This window comes from Ranitomeya variabilis, chromosome 1 (assembly GCF_051348905.1).
Source record: "Ranitomeya variabilis isolate aRanVar5 chromosome 1, aRanVar5.hap1, whole genome shotgun sequence".
NCBI classification, from domain to species: Eukaryota; Metazoa; Chordata; class Amphibia; order Anura; family Dendrobatidae; genus Ranitomeya; species Ranitomeya variabilis.
The window spans coordinates 899,708,731-899,729,820 of NC_135232.1; the positions used below are offsets into that span (position 1 = coordinate 899,708,731).

At 40.3% G+C, this 21,090-nt stretch overlaps 1 protein-coding gene across 3 annotated transcripts in view; it reads right to left on the reverse strand.

Annotated features, from left to right (window-relative positions):
* The window catches only part of ANK2 (ankyrin 2), a 648,838-nt gene that overhangs the window by 40,833 nt on the left and 586,915 nt on the right, over nucleotides 1-21,090 (reverse strand). For all 3 annotated transcript variants that reach the window (XM_077278822.1, XM_077278815.1, XM_077278806.1), the window contains 3 exons: nucleotides 11,504-11,578; nucleotides 2,559-2,690; nucleotides 42-188 (listed from right to left, as the gene is read on the reverse strand). In XM_077278822.1, coding sequence (XP_077134937.1) covers nucleotides 42-188; nucleotides 2,559-2,690; nucleotides 11,504-11,578 — 354 coding nt within the window. The remainder of the gene's footprint in view (nucleotides 1-41; nucleotides 189-2,558; nucleotides 2,691-11,503; nucleotides 11,579-21,090) is intronic.

Below are 21,090 nucleotides of genomic sequence, written 5' to 3' on the forward strand. Positions count from 1 at the left end.
GACAGGTCCCCATTTGCTGCAGGTTTGTAGCATTTTACCACCTTCGCTATGATCCAGGGTAATTGTCTGCTCTATATCGGCATATGTGCGATTGGCATGGCGTAGCATGGGCTCTTTTATGTACGATTCCATGAGATGGACAATATCCATTCGGTTGATCTTGGTGAGGCACTGGTTTAGACTGGAATCTAAATTAGAAAAAAAGAACAGGATGAACAATGACTGAAATGAGATATAAATATATTTGTATCCGACTACCAGCAGTCTCTAGAAGGTTGGGAGAATGCCCGACTATTGAGTTATTCTGTAAGTATGTAAGAGCAAAGCAAAGGATGCAGAGCTACAACAGTAAGAGGAATGCAGAGCGACAACACTAAAAGTGGTGTAGAGCTACAATAGTAAGAGGGATGAGGAGCTACATCAGTAAGAGGGATGAGGAGCTACATCAGTAAGAGGGATGCAGAGCTACAATAGTAAGGGATGAGGAGCTACATCAGTAAGAGGGATGCAGAGCTACAACAGTAAGAGGGGTGCAGAGCTACAATAGTAAGAGGGATGAGGAGCTACATCAGTAAGAGGGATGAGGAGCTACATCAGTAAGAGGGATGCAGAGCTACAATAGTAAGAGGGATGAGGAGCTACATCAGTAAGAGGGATGCAGAGCTACAACAGTAAGAGGGATGAGGAGCTACAACAGTAAGAGGGATGAGCAGCTACAACAATAAGAGGGGTGCAGAGCTACAATAGTAAGAGGGTTGCAGAGCTACAACAGTAAGAGGGATGCAGAGCTACAATAGTAAGAGGGATGCAGAGCTACCTCAGTAAGAGGGATGCAGAGCTACATCAGTAAGAGGGATGCAGAGCTACAATTGTAAGAGGGATGCAGAGCTACATCAGTAAGAGGGATGAGGAGCTACATCAGTAAGAGGGATGCAGAGCTACATCAGTAAGAGGGATACAGAGCTACAACAGTAAAAGGGATACAGAGCTACAACAGTAAGAGGGATATGGAGCAATAACAGTAAAAGAAATGAAGAGCAACAACAGTTAGAGGGATGCAATGATACAACAGTAAGAGAGATGCAGAGCTACTATAGTAAAAAGGATGAAAAGCTACAACAATAAATGTTATAGGAAGTATTGGGAGCATGGTGCAGATAAATGTCACACTTGGAGGTACCATTACTATATTCCTAATGTACTTAGTATACTTTCTAAGTTTGTACTTAGTATAAGTTTGTAACTGACATTGCTAATATAATGGCATGTAGCTTTCAGACACCTTTCCACTAAACAGAAGATTCATAGAGCAATCTTAAAATTTAAAAACTATTGTTTAGTATGTGTGTTTTTAAACACTTAAAAGGGGTTGTCTGAGCATATATCTGCAGCACATGAAAGTGGCTAATATACAGTGAACAGTTTATTCACTATTGACTATGTCATCTGAAGCGTTAAACAGTGTGAGGAGGCTTATACAAACCCAATATCAGGACTAATAAAATCATTACATATTTTTAATGTGTTTTTTTAATACTTTTACAACATGTTACTCTGCAAAAGTTTTAAAAAAGACTAACAAATATCGTACATAATATTGTACATAAGGAAGTGTAACGACCCGTAAAACCGAGTTAACACTTTGTAATTGTACATCAATTGGTATACACTAAGAAATGTAAAAATTAATATATACCACAGAAATGGTTCTATTAAGTGACAAGCCCTGCAAAAAACAACGTCTGAGACTTGGGCTATTGTTGAGTAAAATTACATTGCTGTCAAATTAAACATAACACAAAAAAATAATAATAAGTCATATGCACCCTAACATAATGCCCTTGAAAAAAAAACAACTCATCACTAGTGATGAACGAGTGTACCCGTTGCTCGGGTTTTCCCGAGCACGCTCGGGTGACCTCCGAGTATTTTTTAGTGCTCGGAGATTTAGTGTTCATCGCCTCAGCTGAATGATTTACAGCTACTAGACAGCTTGATTACATGTGGGGGTTCCCTAGCAACCAGGCAACCCCCACATGTACTCAGGCTGGCTAGTAGCTGTAAATCATTAAGCTGCGGCAAGAAAAACTAAATCTCCGAGCAGTCATAAATACTCGAAGGTCACCCGAGCAACAAGTACACTCGCTCATCACTACTCATCAAGAAAAAACCAAGACCTTAAATGGCTACAAAACCAGAAAAATGTGAAATTTGGGGAAAAGGAAGTTGAAACCACTGGGTGCGTTGCAATGTTAAGATATCAATACATTTTGCAACTTAAAGAACACAATGGTTGCAAATTTCTTTACCTTGGATCAAATAACACACATTTTCCATTTTCTCAATAAACATTTTTTCTTTCAATGTTTCCATCAGTTTTTATATTTGATATTGATTAATGCTTTGTTTTGCTTTCTCTCTGGATTTAGGTCACAGTGGATCCGCACCACGACCCTCTTCTCAGCACTTCTTGAGATGAGCATTACATAGACAGTCAATATTACGGGACGTCAGATGTAATGTATGACCCTCTCTGTGGTTATGGGTTCATCATTTACCTGTTGCATGTTTCCCATCTCTGTCAAGCCAATATTTAAGCAATGCATGGCTCTGATCCTGTAAGGAATTTGGATTTTCCACTCGTATTTGGTGAATTTGTTCTTCTGTGAAGTCCAGCTCTCTGGCTAGTTCTGAAATAATAAAAAAACCCTATTGTTAGCAGTCTGCAGACAAAGACAAATTCAGCTGTGTCAAGATTACACCACCTAGTGGACAATGGAGATTTCATTTTAGCACAATTAAATATGTCCTCTTTTATATTTCTTTTTCTACTGTACTTTGTAGTCCCCTTACAGAACATAAACCTGCGGTTGTCCAATTGCTTATACTATATACTTCTGTAAAATTGCATCGAAGTATTTAGTAAAATTCAGGGTCAACACACTGGCCTGCATGGCAGTAATAAGAACAGTAACTGTCGCTGTCATAGCAGAGGCATATAACAGGTTAACAGCAGCGAGCGGCTCCACCCGCAGTTGTTAGAGACAGATGAAGGCTGAAAAAGGCCTCTTTCACACTTCCGTCTTTCAGCTCCCTTTTCCCATAGGGTTGTATTAGCGATGGATTGTGATGGATGGCCATCCGTTTCATCCGTCTTTCACTGGATCCTGCATAAAAAAAACGGTCCGTTGGGCAGAGAAAACGTTCAGAGGAACGTTTTTTCTGCACGTCGGAAAATCGGTCAGCGACGCATCCTGCGCTGCCCGTCACGTCACTGGCTACAATGGAAGCCTATGGGCGCAGGATGCGTCACTGCCTGTGAAAAGCAGCAATCCAGCGACGGGTCCCACCTTTTCAAAGAGAGCACGCGTGGAAGAATTTCCCGTCAGGGAAATTCTGTCTCGCTCGCTCTCTTTCTCTTTTTACTATTGATGCTGCCTATGCAGCATCAGTAGTAACAAGATAGAATGTGAAAAATAATAATAAAAAACAAAAATTGCAATATCCTCACCTAGCAGCGATGCTCCTGGCAGCTAGCGTTCATAGTACTACATTGCGAAATCTTGTGAGAAGTTCTCGCGAGATTTCGCAATGTAGTACTAGGAATGCTAGCTGCCGGGAACATCGGTGACGCTGCACGGGAACGCCGGTAGGTGAGAATACTGAGATTTTTTTTTTTTGTAACCTGGTTTGTGTTGTGTATGCGTTTTCACAGTTTTTGGGAAGGGGATTTATAGTTATCATCAATAAGGTGAGTAATAAAACATAACAGAGCGATCTAAAACTTGTTCAATTAAACAAGCAAGAAAGAAGAATTAACAGAGAAAAAAATGTTACTGCAGAGGAAAAAATGTGAAAGGAAAAGTCAGGAGAAGGGAAGGGGAAATAAAGAAAAGGGCATAGGAGAAGGTTGGATCAGATAAATATGGAGAGTATGGTCATGGGAAAAGATCATCCTAAGGCTAGGTTCACATTGCGTTAGGGCAATCCGTTTAGCGCTAGCACTAGCGGATTGCGCTAACGCAATGTATTTGTAGGGGCCGCGTTTAGGGGTCGCGCTAACGTCCCCGCTCTCGCAGATCCCCGATCTGCGAGAGCGGGGAACGGACCTCGGGCGCGCCGCGGACGCTTGCAGCGTCCGAGGCGTGCCACAAAAGAACGGCACATCGCTAGCGCGAGCCGAAAAAGGCACGCGCTAGCGATGAGCTTCAGGCTGAAACAACATTGCTGTCAATGGGTGCGCTAACGGACCCGTTGCACGGTGTTAATTGCAACATTTTCGCTGTGCAACGCTGTCCGTTAGCGATCACCCACTAACGCAATGTGAACCTAGCCCTATTGAAACAATATTTATAATAAAACAATTTTCAATTTTCTTTGTTGAATATGTAATTGTACTTGTACGTCTTGGCATGAAATAAAGCTTTTTACCTAAAAGGGGGCATTCCAGATGACCATGTGGAGTAGTATTTTTTTAAAAATAATTATTTCTTAGCGCATTAGAATGCTCGAAAGAAATATGGGTAGACATTCTTTTCAGAACATCTATTGATTTCCACTTAGATGCTATAAGTATTTTTGTTACAGCAAATTGATGGATTACGAAATGTTTAATTTTGGGGGGAGTCGATTTGAATCAAGCGAGAACAAAACCAGTTGAGAAGACAATTCAACTACAGAGTTGCTAATATTGCTCAGTAAATGAGCTACTTCTTTCCACAGGTCAATTTATTTTAGGACATGAGCAGATAATATGTAATATGTTAGCTTTTTGAGTACAGTTCCTCCAACATAAGTCCGATCCGTCCTCAAAAATCTTCTTTAATCTGACAGGTGTATAGATCCAACGAGATAAGATTTTAAAATGTTTCTCATGAAAATTAGCATTTACATTTGATTTGTATGTTATTTAAATTGTTTCTTTCCATGACTCAGACGAAAAACATATATTCATATCATATTTTGTATCATCCATTGTAAGGGTTTTCCCATTTCTGCCCAGCAGGTTGTGGCTTCATCTATAAGCCATTTTCTGCTCTGCATTATGATATTAGCCTCAGAGTAGGCCTGTAGATTTGGGAGACCAATGTCTCCGTTTCATATGTTCTTATATAGTAATGATTTGGCTACTCTTGGTGATTTTTTATTCCATATAAATTTTGACATTTGCTTATGGAAGGTCTTAATCCATATATCTGGAATCTGAATTGGAACAGTTCTAAAGATATAGTGAAGTTTTGGTAGGACTATCATTTTATATAAGACAATCCTACCAAGCCAAGAGGTATTTGTTTTATCAAAATTATCAATATTTTTTAAATCTGTTTTTGTAGCAGCTTCAGATTTTCATCTAGTACCTTATGTAAACAATTGGTAATTATAATTCCTAAATACGGGACATGATGTTTTTCCCAGTTATTAGGAAATTATTTTTATATCAATTTTTTGGTTACGTGGTCTACAAAAAAGCTTCAAATTGTAGATTTTTTTTATCATTTATATTATAGCACAAAACTGCAGAGAAGTCTTTTATAATAGAAGTAATAATTCTCAATTAATTGGTAGGGTCAGTGGTAAAGATTAGTATTTTGCTGTTTCAATACAATCAGTGTTTTATCATTATGAGATTATCACCACAGGACCACTGGTCTCGTATATACTAGTCCAACCACGCCCCCAACACCGATTAGCAGCTTTTTGTCACTATACAATGTACACAGAAAGATGTGGTGCTGCTGAAGTTATGCACAGCTAAACATCTCCAAGATCTGCAACAGAGAAAACTGTCATTCTATCATAACTGCTGCAACAAGTAAACTACAGTGGGGAAAAAAGTATTTAGTCAGCCACCAATCGTGCAAGTTCTCCCACTTAAAAAGATGAGAGAGGCCTGTAATTGACATCATAGGTAGACCACAACTATGAGAGTCAAAATGAAAAAACAAATCCAGAAAATCACCTTGTCTGATTTGGCAAGATTTATTTTGCAAATTATGGTGGGAATTAAGTATTTGGTCACCTAAAAACATGCAAGATTTCTGTCTCTCACAGACCTGTAACTTCTTCTTTAAGAGGCTCCTCTGTCCTCCACTCATTACCTGTAGTAATGGCACCTGTTTGAACTTGTTATCAGTATAAAAGACATCTGTCCACAACCACAAACAGTCACACTCCAAACTCCACTATGGTGAAGACCAAAGAGCTGTCAAGGAACACCAGAAACAAAATTGTAGCCCTGCACCAGGCTGGAAAGACTGAAGCTGCAATAGGCAAGCAGCTTGGTGTGATGAAATAAACGGTGGGAGCAATAGGAAAATGGAAGACATTTTACCTGCGAGATTTCTCCAATTGTAGGTCCATGGGGCTTGTTTATGTAGCATCTTGTTGTTGCCCCAAAGACTACGTTGGTAAAACCACAAGCGAATTTAAAAGGAGGGTTGGCGAGCACATTGGTGACATTAGGCACAAAAGGGATACCCCTTTGGCTAGACATGTAAATGGGGTACACCAGGGCAATACCGGTGACATTGCCTTTAGCATCAATTAAGTGGTCACACCAAACCCACGGGGTGGTAATCTGGACAAATTATTACTCCAGAAGGAGTGTGCCTGGATTCATTGATTAGATTCTTTAACCCCTGAGGGTATCAATTAAAATCTTGCCTAAGCATGCTTCCTTTGAGGTTAATTAGGTTGGCGTATTTGGTTATTATTACCTTGTTGTTCTGAATTGTGGACTATAAATATGAATTACTTGCTCAGTTATACCCCCTTTTTATGGGGGTCACATATTGTTGTGAGGATTGGTATATTTATCAACTCCATTCTTAGTAATGTGGATTCTGATATTGCTCTCTAATCAATATTCCTTCATTATGTTCTCCTTCTGTTACAATTTGTATTTGTGATCCATAATTATGTACTGGATCTTATATAAATCTGATGGACATATAATATGATCTATACTAATGTTATGTTACCCATTTATTGCAGTAAAATCGAGACCTGCGTTCCAGCTTGGAAAGCACCGGACTACAATAGATGATCTAGGTCCGGTACCCAGCTCTTCACTTCCAGGATTGAGGGTCCCGCGTCATAGACATGCGCAGTAGGAATCATTGTGAACAGGAAATGGGTATGCGTTCCATGTGGAGCACACGCTGTATAAGCTATTGAAGCGCTTCCGGTGTTCCCCCCTCCGGATCCGCTGATGGGTCAAAATACAGTATCTTTGTGCATGTGCTGTGATGTTGGCGCGGTTTTGGAAAATCTAGAGGTTAAACACCATTTTCTTGAAGTATTTATTTGGCAATGGACTATACCTGATGATGTATTAGTTGATGCATACCTCTGGAGTTTAGCGTGAGTGCCGTGAAGCATACTGGAATATCTATATAAGAGTGAGCACTGATGTTCACCATGCAGCAACATATCTGACATCCTGATGATCCTAATGGTAAAACGCGTAGAGGTCCTTCTGGACATCTAAACCTTAAGTACCCTTGCTTGCTGTTAGTGTACATTGAATTTATCAAGTTTTCAAAAACTTTCCATTCAGCAACTATAAATGCTTATATTTTTCTAGCTGATGGACCTGCCTTTCTATTTATGTGAATAAGCCTAGGTTTGAATCAACACAAGGGACTGTGCAGGGTCAGCCGCCGTGTAGCGGGTGCGTCAATTTCGCTGACAAGTAGGGTGCCAACCCCCGCTGCCAGGTAGAAATACCAGTAGCAGGGAACAGCATAGCAGGGTACATTTTTATTATGCACATGTCACTTTAATCGATGTGACATTGATCATTGTTCATAAGCACCTTCACACTTTGTTTCTCTGCCTTTGTATATATTTTTTCCTCATTTGAGGACCCCTATTCTTCTATCCTCTATGTTTTGATTATTGGGTGATTGTTGCACCAGCATAAGGCTTGCATGAGGGGTGTTCACACTGGGATGCATTGAGAGTGTGCTGGCCAGCCCGCCTAATCGAAAAGTAGGGGCGTGACTAATAGGCTGTGAACCAGACACTATGCAGTACCATTGTGTGAACAACGCCCTATGTGGGCCTTTATTGTGCACTTGTATACTGGGCAGTCACCCCCTCCAGGAGTGGGTATGTGGAGAGTGGCTGTTGATCTGGTATTTTGCACCTGTGTTGCTAACATCTTGCTTTATGGGCTGGCTGCACCCTGCAGTGCATTTTTTCCAAGATCTGGGCAGGTAAGTGTTGCTGCCTTTTTTTTTCTGCACCAGCATAGGACCATCTAGGAGTTACAGGGACAGCCGAGGAGCAGGGGCGCCATACTCGTACCTTATTTAGGGTGCCAACCTCCGCTGATAGGCAGAGTTTGAGGAAGGGTTGCTGGTGCACGTTTTTTGTAGTCAGCACGGTTGCTCGCTTTGGTGAATGTTTGTTATTTAACCCCTTTCTGACCTCGGACGTACTATCCCGTCCGAGGTCAGAAGCCCCGCTTTGATGCGGGCTCCGGCGGTGAGCCCGCATCAAAGCCGGGACATGTCAGCTGTTTTGAACAGCTGACATGTGCCTGTAATAGGTGCGGGCATAATCGCGATCTGCCCGCGCCTATTAACTAGTTAAATGCTGCTGTCAAACGCAGACAGCGGCATTTAACTACTGCTTCCGGCCGGGCGGCCGGAAATAAGCGCATCGCCGACCCCCGTCACATGATCGGAGGTCGGCAATGCTTCTCCATTGTAACCATAGAGGTCCTTGAGACCTCTATGGTTACTGATGCACGGTAGCTGTGAGCGCCAAACTGTGGTCGGCGCTCACAGCACACCTGATTTTCTGCTACATAGCAGCGAACATAAGATCGCTGCTATGTAGCAGAGGCGATCGCGTTGGAGGCTATTGAAGCATGGCAAAAGTAAAAAAAAAAGTAAAAAAAATATGAAAAAATAAAAAAAATATAAAAGTTAAAATCACCCCCCTTTCGCCCCATTCAAAATAAATCAATAAAAAAAAAATCAAATCTACACATATTTAGTATCGCCGCGTTCAGAATCGCCCGATCTATCAAAAAAAAAAGCATTAACCTGATCACTAAACAGCGTAGCGAAAAAAAATTCGAAAAGCCAGAATTACGTTTTTTTGGTCGCCGCGACATTGCATTAAAATGCAATAACGAGCGATCAAAAGAACGTATCTGCACCGAAATGGTATCATTAAAAATGTCAGCTAGGCACGCAAAAAATAAGCCCTCAACCGACCCCAGATCATGAAAAATGGAAACGCTACGGATATCAGAAAATGGCGCAATTTTTTTTTTTTATTTATTTTTTTTTTAGCAAAGTTTGGAATTTTTTTCACCACTTAGATAAAAAAGAACCTAGTCATATTAGGTGTATATGAACTCGTAATGACCTGGAGAATCATAATGGCAGCTCAATTTTAGCATTTAGTGAACCTAGCAAAAAAGCCAAACAAAAAACAAGTGCGGGATTGCACTTTTTTTGCAATTTCACCAAAAGTACAACTCGTGCCGCAAAAAATAAGCCCTCACATGGCCAAATTGACGGAAAAATAAAAAAGTTATGGCTCTGGGAAGGAGGGGAGTGAAAAACGAACACGGAAAAATGAAAAATCCCAAGGTCATGAAGGGGTTAAAGGAGATTTATTAAAAGGTATATTTTAATCTTGTTTGTAGGGTAAACACTTGTTAGCCTTTTCGAAAATGGAAGACATACAAGACCACTGATAATCTCCCTTGATCTGGGGCTCCACACAAGATCTCACCCCGTGGGACCCGTCAAAATGATCACAAGAACGGTGAGCAAAAATCCCAGAACTACACGGGGCGGCCTAGTGAATGACCTGCATAGAGCTGGGACCAACGTAACAAAGGCTAGCTTCAGTAACACACTACACCGCTAGGGACTAAGATCCCGCAGTGACAGACATGTCCCCCCAGCTTAAGCCAGAACATGTCCGGGCCCGTCTGAAGTTTGCTAGAGAGCATTTGGATTATCCCGAAGAGTATTGGGAGAATGTCATATGGTCTGATGAAACCAAAGTAGAACAGAGAAAGGTAGAAACAAAACTCATCTAGTTTGGAGGAGACTGAATGCTGAGTTTCATCCAAAGAACACCATACCTACTGTGAAGCATGGGGGTGGCAACCTCATGCTTTGGGGCTGTTTCTCTGCAAAGGGACCAGGACGACTGCTCCATGTACATGAAAAAATGAATGGGGCCATGTATCCTGAGATCTTGAGAGCAAACCTCCTTCCATCAGCAAGGGCATTGAAGATGAAACGTGGATGGGTCTTTCAGAATGATAATGATCCCAAACACATCACCAAGGCAATGAAGGAGTGGCTTCATAAGAAGCATATGAAGGTCCTGGAGTAGCTTAGCCAGTCTCCAAATCTCAACCCCATAGAAAACCTTTGAAGGGAGTTGAAAGTCCGTGTTGCCCAGCGACAGGCCCAAAACATCACTGCTCTAGAGGAGATCTGCATGGAGCAATGGGCCAACATACCACCAACAGTGTGTGCCAACCTTGTGAAGACTTAGGCCGGTTGCAAACTTGCATTTGGGTAGTGTGCGTAGGGCTGCGTACTTCCTCCCTTAAGCTCCGCCTACTTACGAACTGCTTCCCTTAAGCTCTGCCTACTTCCGCATTGATCCTGTGTACCTATCTTTAACATTGGGTACGCAGGAACATGCGTTGTATGCGGATGCGTCTGCATGCATCTTTTTCACGTGCCTGCCGACTGTACGGGAACGCAACATGTTGCGTTCCCGTGCGGTGAGCAGGCACATCAAAACCACTCTTCCGCATACAACGCATATCCCTGCGTACCCAATGTTAAAGATAGGTACGCAGGATGCATGCGGAAGTAGGCGGAGCTTAAGGGAAGAAGTTCGGAAGTAGGCGAAGCTTAAGAGAGGACGTACGCAGCCCTACGCACTCTACCCCAACGCAAGTGTGAAACCGGCCTTACAGAAAACCTTTGACCTTTGTCATTGCCAACATAGGATATATGACAAAATATTGAGAGGAACTTTTGTTAATGGCCAAAAACTTATTTTCCACCATAATTTGCAAAATAAATCTTGCCACATCAGACAAGGAAGGTGATTTTCTAGATTTGTTTTCTCATTTTGACTCTCATAGCTGTGGTCTACCAATGATGTCAATGTCACGCCTCTGTCATCTTTTTAAGTGGGAGAACTTGCACAATTGGTGGCTGACTAAATACTTTTTTCCCCACTGTAAGTAACACATTGCTGCAATCAGGGTCTCTATCCCTATATTATGCTGCTGTCAACATAACTCTGCTAACAGTTTCCCTTTAATACACAAATAGTAAATGTACTTACATAGGTTTTTCTTGTGACTTTGACCATAACATAAAAACACAAAGCAGTATGCAAATACAGGTATCTGACCGCTTTCCACAGCAGCGATACTGCTGTGAGAGGCACGCACCCATATGACAATTAATAATAATAAAGATATTTCGATTTAAAACATTACCAGTCCAGCTAAAGCCCAGATGGTCAGCAATATGAGCAAGTCTCTGCTCTGTCCTCTCTTGGTCTTCCTCAAAATCTATAGAATAAAAACCAAAACAATAAATATGTCACCAGTGCGTAATTATTTCTGAAAGAGTTAAACAAACAAATGTAAAAGTTACTAGTGATAAGATCTCACTTTATCTTGCTATAGTAATAATATGATCTGGAAGCATTTTTAGAGTGAAAAGAAACAGAGAATAAGAGCAAAATTTCTACAAAACCAAAATATAAAAACCTAATAGATCAAATCAGTGTGAGGTCTGCAAAGAGTGAAGTTGACTGCATATTCATTTATTGAGAATTACAGGACAGCTGCTCAGTTTCAAATAGATAAATAATGAGAATGAAGCGCCTGTGCGTGTCCAGCGTACTTCTTAGGGTAGACCGATGTTTGGCACATATCAGCAAGACCAAAGCAAAGCTGTACATGCAGATTATACTGCAGATTCTCTGCAGCCAAAGCCATGATGAAAAGATGAGCCATTTGTGAGTGGCCCCATGGAGCTCTGCACTGGCACTTTATTATGGTTAAGGTCCATCAATGGTCAAGGATATATGCATTTGCACTTTGCGAATACTGTATTATCACTGATAACCAATATTACCTGAAAAGCTAGAGGAAGATAACCATGATCATAGTATGGGTCCCCTATTCAGATCATCAATATTTATATACCAACACGGGTTACTATAAGATCTATACAGGGGAGTTACTAGAATTGAAATGTGAATGCAGTATATGTCATTTTCCCTCTATGAATGCTTCCCAGCAGCTGGTAATTCTTACCCAATATTATTGCCCTCAGGGTGATACTATGTCTTCTCTTTGATCACCTCATTGTTGAATTATTTTTCATTTGTATATGTTTGCAATTGAATTTTTGCATAATTAAATAAAGAATTGTCATTTGATTACATTAGTGAAGTGAGCACTCCATTTTTGTATCATGTAGAATGTATTACAATGTCGTTGCATGTCTGTGGTTTTTTACCTCTTGTTGGAAAAGTGTACCGATTCTTTTCCCTTTATATAAAGAGTCTTACTGTTTTTTTTATGTATACCTGTCCTCTTTTGTTTTTAATAATAATTTAATTTGTTGCTTCTGAAAGTTTAGTACTTTGCAAAGTTTTTTTTCTATGAGTGAACAACATTAAACTACAATTTTTGGCAGCTTCCACTTTACCAAATAGATCTCAATCTTTAATAATATACATGTTATACATAACATTGTTATATGTATATCATTGTTTATATAACATTGTTATACATATACATTGTTTATAAAGGTTTTTTTACTACCTTATAAAGTGACAGCATATTGCTAGGATATACCATTACCGTATAATCAGTTGGTCATAACATTTATAGAGCTTCCTATTTGCTGCGTATACATTTGGGACCCGGTCCTGCTCAGCCCTTATTCACATTTAACATCACTTTGACACATGGTAAAGTTTTAAAGCTAGAGGTTAGGACCATCCCGACCTGTGGTATGCCTTGACGCTGGTGAGATGGCTTTTACGCTTCTTTTGATTGGAAACGGTATTTATGAAGTACCCAGAGTTATTTATATGCCCTATTGCTTTTACTTATTTACTTACTGCAAGGGTATACGTTCATATGTGTGAACATGCTCCTATTTTTGCATGTATACCAACTTATACTCCAGTTCATTTTCATCAGGTTTAGTTCATGAAAAGAAACAGATTGCAACTACAATTTTAACAGCTTGATCAGTCTCTCCCCAACATCATCTGTCAAAGAAGATCTAGAAGATTACCATACTTATTAGATGGTCGTCCAGCCCCCCAAAATAATTGGGTCCAGAATTCATCAATTGCATATGGGGACCTTAAAGAGGACCTATCAGAACATCAAAAGTGGACAGCTTTTGATCGTATCTTATTCTTGCTGCTCCTCTAAATATAAATATATATATATATATATATATATATATATATATATATATATATATATATATACACCCCCATAGATATGGGTCTTTTTAGTGCATTTTTATGGTCTTTTATGATATTTTGCTCACATAATTCTGTGGGGGCGTGACTTTAGGATGTTCGCCATTATTATCCCATGAGCGACGCCCCTTTCGTAAAGACTAAAAGAGTTAGCACGAGAAGAAAAGGCCCATATCTCTGGAACAGTTTAGCAAATTTAACCCCTTTACTCCTGAGGGTGGTTTGCACGTTAATAACGGTGCCAATTCTTACAACTATGACCACTGTCACTTTATGAGGTTATAACTCTGGAACGCTTCAACATATCCCCGTGATTCTGAGATTGTTTTTTCGCGACATATTGTACTTCGTGACAGTGGTAAAATTTCTTCGGTATAACTTGGGTTTATTTGTGAAAAAAAATGAAAATTTGGCATAGATTTTCAAAATTTAACAATTATCCAAATTTGAATTTTCATGCCTTTAAATCACAGAGATATGCCACATAAAATAGTTAATAAATAAGATTTCTCACAAGTCCACTTTACATCAGCACAATTTTGGAACCAATTTTTTTTTTGTCAGGAAGTTATAAGTGTTAAAAGTTGACCAGCATTTTTTCATTTTTCAAGCAAGATTTACAGAACCATTTTTTTAGGGACCACCTCACATTTGAAGTCACTTTGAGGGGTCTATATAATAAAAGATACCCAAAAGAGACACCATTCTAAAAACTGCACCCCTCAAGGTGCTCAAAATCACATTCAAGAAGTTTATTAACCCTTTAGGTGCTTCACAGGAATTTTTTGAAAAAATAAAGAAATTAACATTTTTCACAAAAAAAATCGACTTCAGATCCATTTTTTTTATTTTGACAGGGGTAACAGAAAAAAATGTACCCCAAAATGTGTTGTCTAATTTCTCCTGAGCATGCTGATACCCCATATGAGGGAGAAAACTTCTGTTTGAGCGTACGGCAAGGTTCGGAAGGGAAGGAGCGTCATTTGACTTTTGAATGTAAAATTTCCTGGAATCATTAGCGGACATCATGTCCCATTTGGAGGTCCCCTGATGTGCCTAAACAGTGAAAAACACCCACAAGTGACACCATTTTGGAAACTAGATCCCTCAAGGAATGTATTTAGATGCATGTTCAGCACCACCTTGAACCCCCAGGTGCTTCACAGAAGTTTATAACATTGAGCCGTGAAAATAAAATAAAAAATCACATTTGTTAGGTGGGCTCCCAACGCATCAGAAATGCCAAAAGTGGACGCAATATGTGCTTTCGGTACACTCGTGGGCTCAGAAGGGAGGGGGCATTTGGATTTGAAAGCGCAGAATCTGCTGAATTTCTTTTGGCGGGTGAGGAGCCATTTCACTTTTCCAGAGCTTTTGTACTACCAGTAATGTGGAAGCCCCCATTATTTCCATTGACATTTGACAGAGTGGGGACTTTCCTTTTTTTTGTGGATTGAGTTGAAGGTTTTATTAAGAACATTTTACATAAAGTTTTGGATTACAGTTATCCGGTGCTCTATGCTGAAGACTTACTTTGGGGTTTCCATTTAAATCTCAGAGTGACGTGATTCACATGAAACCCCTGAGGAAACCATTCACTCTAATGAGGCAGCAGAGTTAGTCTGGACTCCGTCTGGCCTCTGTTGAGCGGTGTCCTTTTTTCCAGAAGTGCACAAAACTGTGGCCAACGGCACTTTTATGCAATCCTAAAAAAGATGGACACTGCCGGATCAAAGGTAATATGACGTTCACAGTGCCTCCATCTGCCTCATTATAGGGAATCTTCCATCAGAGGTTCCGTCTGAATCACGTATTTCAGAGATTTACATGGAAATCAAGATGCAAGCGCTCAGCGCAGAGTGCAGGATAAATGCGTGCTGAGCCTTACTTACAATCTTTAACTTTTTCATCTTTTCGCTGATGGAGCTGTATGGTGGCTTGTTTTTTTGCGGGACAAGATTATGTTTTCAGCAGTAGCATGTTTATTTATATCCTTGTTTTTTATCACATTTTATTCCACTTTTTGTTCAGCAGTATGATGATAAAGTATTGTTTTTTGCCTTGTTTTTTATTTTTTATGGTGTTTACTAAAGGGGTTACCTAGTGGGGCAGTTTTATAGGTCAGGTCGTTGTAGACTCAGCGATACCAAATATGTGTACTTTTATTGTTTATATTTTTTTCATTCAGATATTTATTTATAGATAAATAAATCTATATATATTTATAGATATATATCTTTTTATTTTTTATTATTATTTTTAAAAAATATATATTTTTACAATTTAAAAAAAATGTTTGTACTTTTTTTTTCTTACTTATTTACTTAGTCCCACTATGGGACTATCATTTTTTTGCAGGTTGATTGCTTCTACAGCATGGGGATGCAGCAGCATTCTAATGCTGTAGAAACTGTCAGCTCTGCACTGACAGAGAAACTTGCTGATCATGCACTGCGCATGAGCAGCAAGTTTCCTAGCACTGGTGAACCGGATTTCATCATGACAACATCGGGTCACTATGGCAACGATCGGGACCCCGCATTACACTGTCAGCCCTCTGCCGGCTCCCGGAATGCTGTGATCTCGTTCAATCGCTGCATTTCAGGGGTTAAAATGCCAGGAGTGATGCGTGACCGCTCCTGGCATAAGTGCAGGGTGTCAGCCGTCAGAATCAGCTGACACCCGGTGGCAATTGCCTGTGTGCGAAGGGGTGATCATGCAGACATAATAATCCGTCCCTAACCAAATAGGCCCAGGGCCCATGGACGGATTATTACGTCTAATGTCAGAAAGTAGTTAAGCAGTAATAAAGCAGCAGGAATAAAAGATTGGCAAAAAAGTGGTCACTTTTCATTGGCCGAGCACCAGTGTGGAGCGTATAAATGGAAAAGGGGAAGCAGAGCTCTACTACTGTTGTGTCTGATTAGGTTGAATCCAGCACACGCCCTTTGGTATTTCAGTAAATTGACAAACTTTATGAATCGAGTGCTAAAATTCTCTCTGTATAGTTAAGAGGACACCCTGAAATAAATGTTAACCACTGGACTTCATGTTTCAGATCTATTTATATGCAATGTCCTTATTTAAAGGGAACCTATCACCCCGTTTTTTAAAGATTAGATAAAAATAGTGTGAAATAGGGGCAGAGCTGGGCTTTACATTACTGCCTTTTTGGTGCCTTTACACCCCCGTTAGGCTGCCGAAATACCTTTGTGAAGTGGCCGTTTTCTGCTGTCACTCAAGTTGGTCAGGTCGGATGGGCGTGGTCACAGCGCTGTTTCTCCCCCAGATCAGGCTCATCATTACGTTGGTGGCGTAGTGGTGTGCGCATGTCCAAAGAGAAGATCCACTGCCCAGGAGATTCAAAACAGCGCGGTCTTCGCTATTCGCCGTTTACCGGTGGGCGCGGCCATCTTTCCTGTGGCCGCGCGTGCGCAGATGGAGCGCTCTGCTGCCCGGGGCTTCAGGAAAATGGCCGCCGCGATCTCCATCTGCGCACGCGCGGAATCCCGCGGCCATTTTCCTGAAGCCCCGGGCAGCAGAGCGCTCCATCTGCGCACGCGCGGCCACAGGAAAGATGGCCGCGCCCACCGGTAAACGGCGAATAGCGAAGACCGCGCTGTTTTGAATCTCCTGGGCAGTGGATCTTCTCTTTGGACATGCGCACACCACTACGCCACCAACGTAATGATGAGCCTGATCTGGGGGGAGAAACAGCGCTGTGACCACGCCCATCCGACCTGACCAACTTGAGTGACAGCAGAAAACGGCCACTTCACAAAGGTATTTCGGCAGCCTAACGGGGGTGTAAAGGCACCAAAAAGGCAGTAATGTAAAGCCCAGCTCTGCCCCTATTTCACACTATTTTTATCTAATTTTTAAAAAACGGGGTGATAGGTTCCCTTTAAACCATGAGTAAGGACCATGAGAACAAATGGGTCTAAAAACAAGTAGGCCAGTGGATCACATGTATTTCAGGATGCCCAGTATTAACTATATGGAGTAAATATTAACCTTGGATTTATTAAGTATCGTAAGTTGATTTAAAGAAATGCCAATGGGTGATCATCTTAAAGGAATATTAGAGGATATTTTCTGGAATCATCCTCATCATGGACCAAATGCACCTAAAGCTGATACAACTTTTCTCTCTTTGCACCCACAAAACATTCAGATAACACAGGTCAACAAAAAAAAATTTTTTTTCTGGTGTCCAAAATATTTTAATGAATTTGGGGTATTTTTGGGGTGCTGATTCTGAATATGCTATCAGTTTTGCCAGATTGGCTCAAGTTTTTGACATTTTTGGTATCTTATTTATAGCACTTGTTGGTAAATGCGACGCATCATCTCATTAATTTCTTTGGATTAGTACTTGAACTGAGCAGTTCTCAATATAGTTTTGTGTTAATTAGTGTTCTAAAAGTTTGTTCATAGCTTGATTTTTGCACTAACTTTATGTTGTTGTCTGTTTTCCAGTGAAAAGCATGAACTCATCAAGAAGAAGTTGTCTTAACGATCCAGACTCATTCTGTTACATTTGTGGTGAATACACACTGCCAAAACATAGAAGAAACATAACAGACTTCGTAAAAAAAGTGTATTTTGCCTATTTTGGGGTTATGCTTGGGGACCAAGACAAGTTTTGGGCACCACACATAGTGTGCAAAGCATGTATCGAATTATTACGAAAATGGAGCAAAGGACAAAGAAAAAGCTTCAAATTTGGTGTTCCAATGGTGTGGAGAGAGCCAAAAAATCATCATGATGACTGTTATTTCTGTGCAGTGCAAGTGCAAGGATTCAATAAGCATAAGAAACGAAAATGGGAGTAACATGGAATCTGCAAGAAGGCCTGTCCCTCATTGTGAAGATGTGCCTGTACCTGTGTTTACCATAAATAACAGTCATCATGATGATTTTTTGGCTCTCTCCACACCATTGGAACACCAAATTTGAAGCTTTTTCTTTGTCCTTTGCTCCATTTTCGTAATAATTCGATACATGCTTTGCACACTATGTGTGGTGCCCAAAACTTGTCTTGGTCCCCAAGCATAACCCCAAAATAGGCAAAATACACTTTTTTTACGAAGTCTGTTATGTTTCTTCTATGTTTTGGCAGTGTGTATTCACCACAAATGTAACAGAATGAGTCTGGATCGTTAAGACAACTTCTTCTTGATGAGTTCATGCTTTTCACTGGAAAACAGACAACAACATAAAGTTAGTGCAAAAATCAAGCTATGAACAAACTTTTAGAACACTAATTAACACAAAACTATATTGAGAACTGCTCAGTTCAAGTACTAATCCAAAGAAATTAATGAGATGATGCGTCGCATTTACCAACAAGTGCTATAAATAAGATACCAAAAATCTCAAAAACTTGAGCCAATCTGGCAAAACTGATGACATATTCTGAATCAGCACCCCAAAAATACCCTAAATTCGATGAAATATCTTTGGCACCAAAAATGCTGTTGACCAGTGTAATATGAAACTAAAATGACTAAAAAGAGACAGAGGTTGAACTTTTTTTTCCATTAGTATTGTCCACTCTTCATTCTCAGGATCTGTGTGCAATAAATATTAAAGCAACTATGGTAACAGCCTTAATTAAAAATATCATAGTATTTGTGTGCACAGCTCCTCTGCATACCGATAAATCTCCATGGTTACAGACTTCTAACAAACTCAGTGTTGTCTGATTCTGCTCTCCATGTCTGCCTTTATTTTGCTAACCTATAGGATAAGATTAAGCAGGTAGGTTGTATTCAGATCTGTATAGGTACAAGGGAAGTATTTGCAAAGTGTTTTTACCGCTGAAAGATTAGCTGCATGAATGAGGAAAAAGGATTTTGAAGGCCTTCATAATCATTGTTCCCGGGAATCATTCTTGATAATTATACATGTTTATTGACATATAATAACTTTTTTTACTGTAATTCAAAACTTTGAATGAAATCATAGACAACCAAATGCCTTGTGCATATGTCTAAATATAGGTTATGCAATTTCTGCAACTCCTAGCTCTACTTGTAGATTGTAAGCTCTTACGGGCAGGGTCATCATTATCTTTGCTTTAATTATTGTATTATCTTTAACGTTGTTACTTATGACTTGTATATGAACTGTTGAATTATAAAGCACTGCAAAATATGTTGGCGCTATATAATTAAAGATAAATTCTTATTATCTACGGTACTTATTATTGAAAAATAGAAACAAATCGGGCACTATGTCAGATGCAAAGATGGTTATATTTATTTATATTAAACAATCCAATGTGTTTACATTTCAGTGCAAAATCATAAACCTAGGGTAAAAGCCAAGGGAATTAACAATAGATGAGAAGTGTATAGTGACAACCGCCGAAGCAGAAAAAGCACCACATGCAGTGTCGGACTGATGTGCCAAAGGCCCACCGGTAACATTGATTTTGGGGCCTACTTTTCACCTGCATACAAATATTACTTGACCCTGGTTCCCAAATTTACCTATATCTCTATATACTGTATATACTCGAGTATAAGCCGACCCGGGTATAAGCCGACCCCCCTAATTTTGCCACAATAAACTGGGAAAACTTAATTAATCGAGTATAACCCTAGGGTGGAAAATGCAGCAGCTACTCGTAAATTTCAAAAATTAAATAGATAACAATAAAAGTAAAATTAATTGAGACATCAGTAGTTTAAGTGTTTTTGAATATCCATATTGAATCAGGAGCCCCATATAATGCTCCATACAGTTCATGATGGGCCCCATAAGATGCTGCATACAAAATACGCCCCATATAATGCTCCATACAGTGTATGATGGGCTCCATAAGATGCTCCATATTATAATATGCCCCATATAATGCTGCACAAACGCTGATTATGGCCCCATAAGATGCTCCATAGACACATTTGCCCCGTATAATGCTCCACAAATGCGTTTTATGGCCCCATAAGATGCTCCATAGAGATATTAGCCCCATATAATGCTGCACAAATGTTGATTAAGGCCCCATAAGATGCTCCATACAGACATTTTCCCCATACAGTGCTGCACAAATGCTGATTATGGCCCATAAGATGCTCCATAGACACATTTGCCCCGTATAATGCTCCACAAATGCGGATTATGGCCCCATAAGATGCTCCATACAGATATTTGCCCCATATAATGCTGCACATGGCCCCAGAAGATGCTCCATACAGATATTTGCCCCATATAATGCTGCACATGGCCCCATACAGATATTTGCCCCATATAATGCTGCACAAGGCCCCATAAGATGCTCCATACAGATATTTGCCCCATTTGCTGTTGCTGCGATTAAAAAATCACATACTCACCTCTCAGGCCCCCGGCACTTGCTATACTCACCTTTCCCATTCCACCGACGGCCGCTGCTGTGTCTTCCGTGTCTTCTGCACTGACTGTTCAGGCAGAGGGCGGCGCGCACTAATTGCGTCATCACGCCCTCTGACCTGAGCGTCAGTGCAGAGGACGCAGAAGACACAGCGGCGCCGATTGTGGAACAGGGAGCAGGTGAATATCGCACACTGCGTTATACTCACC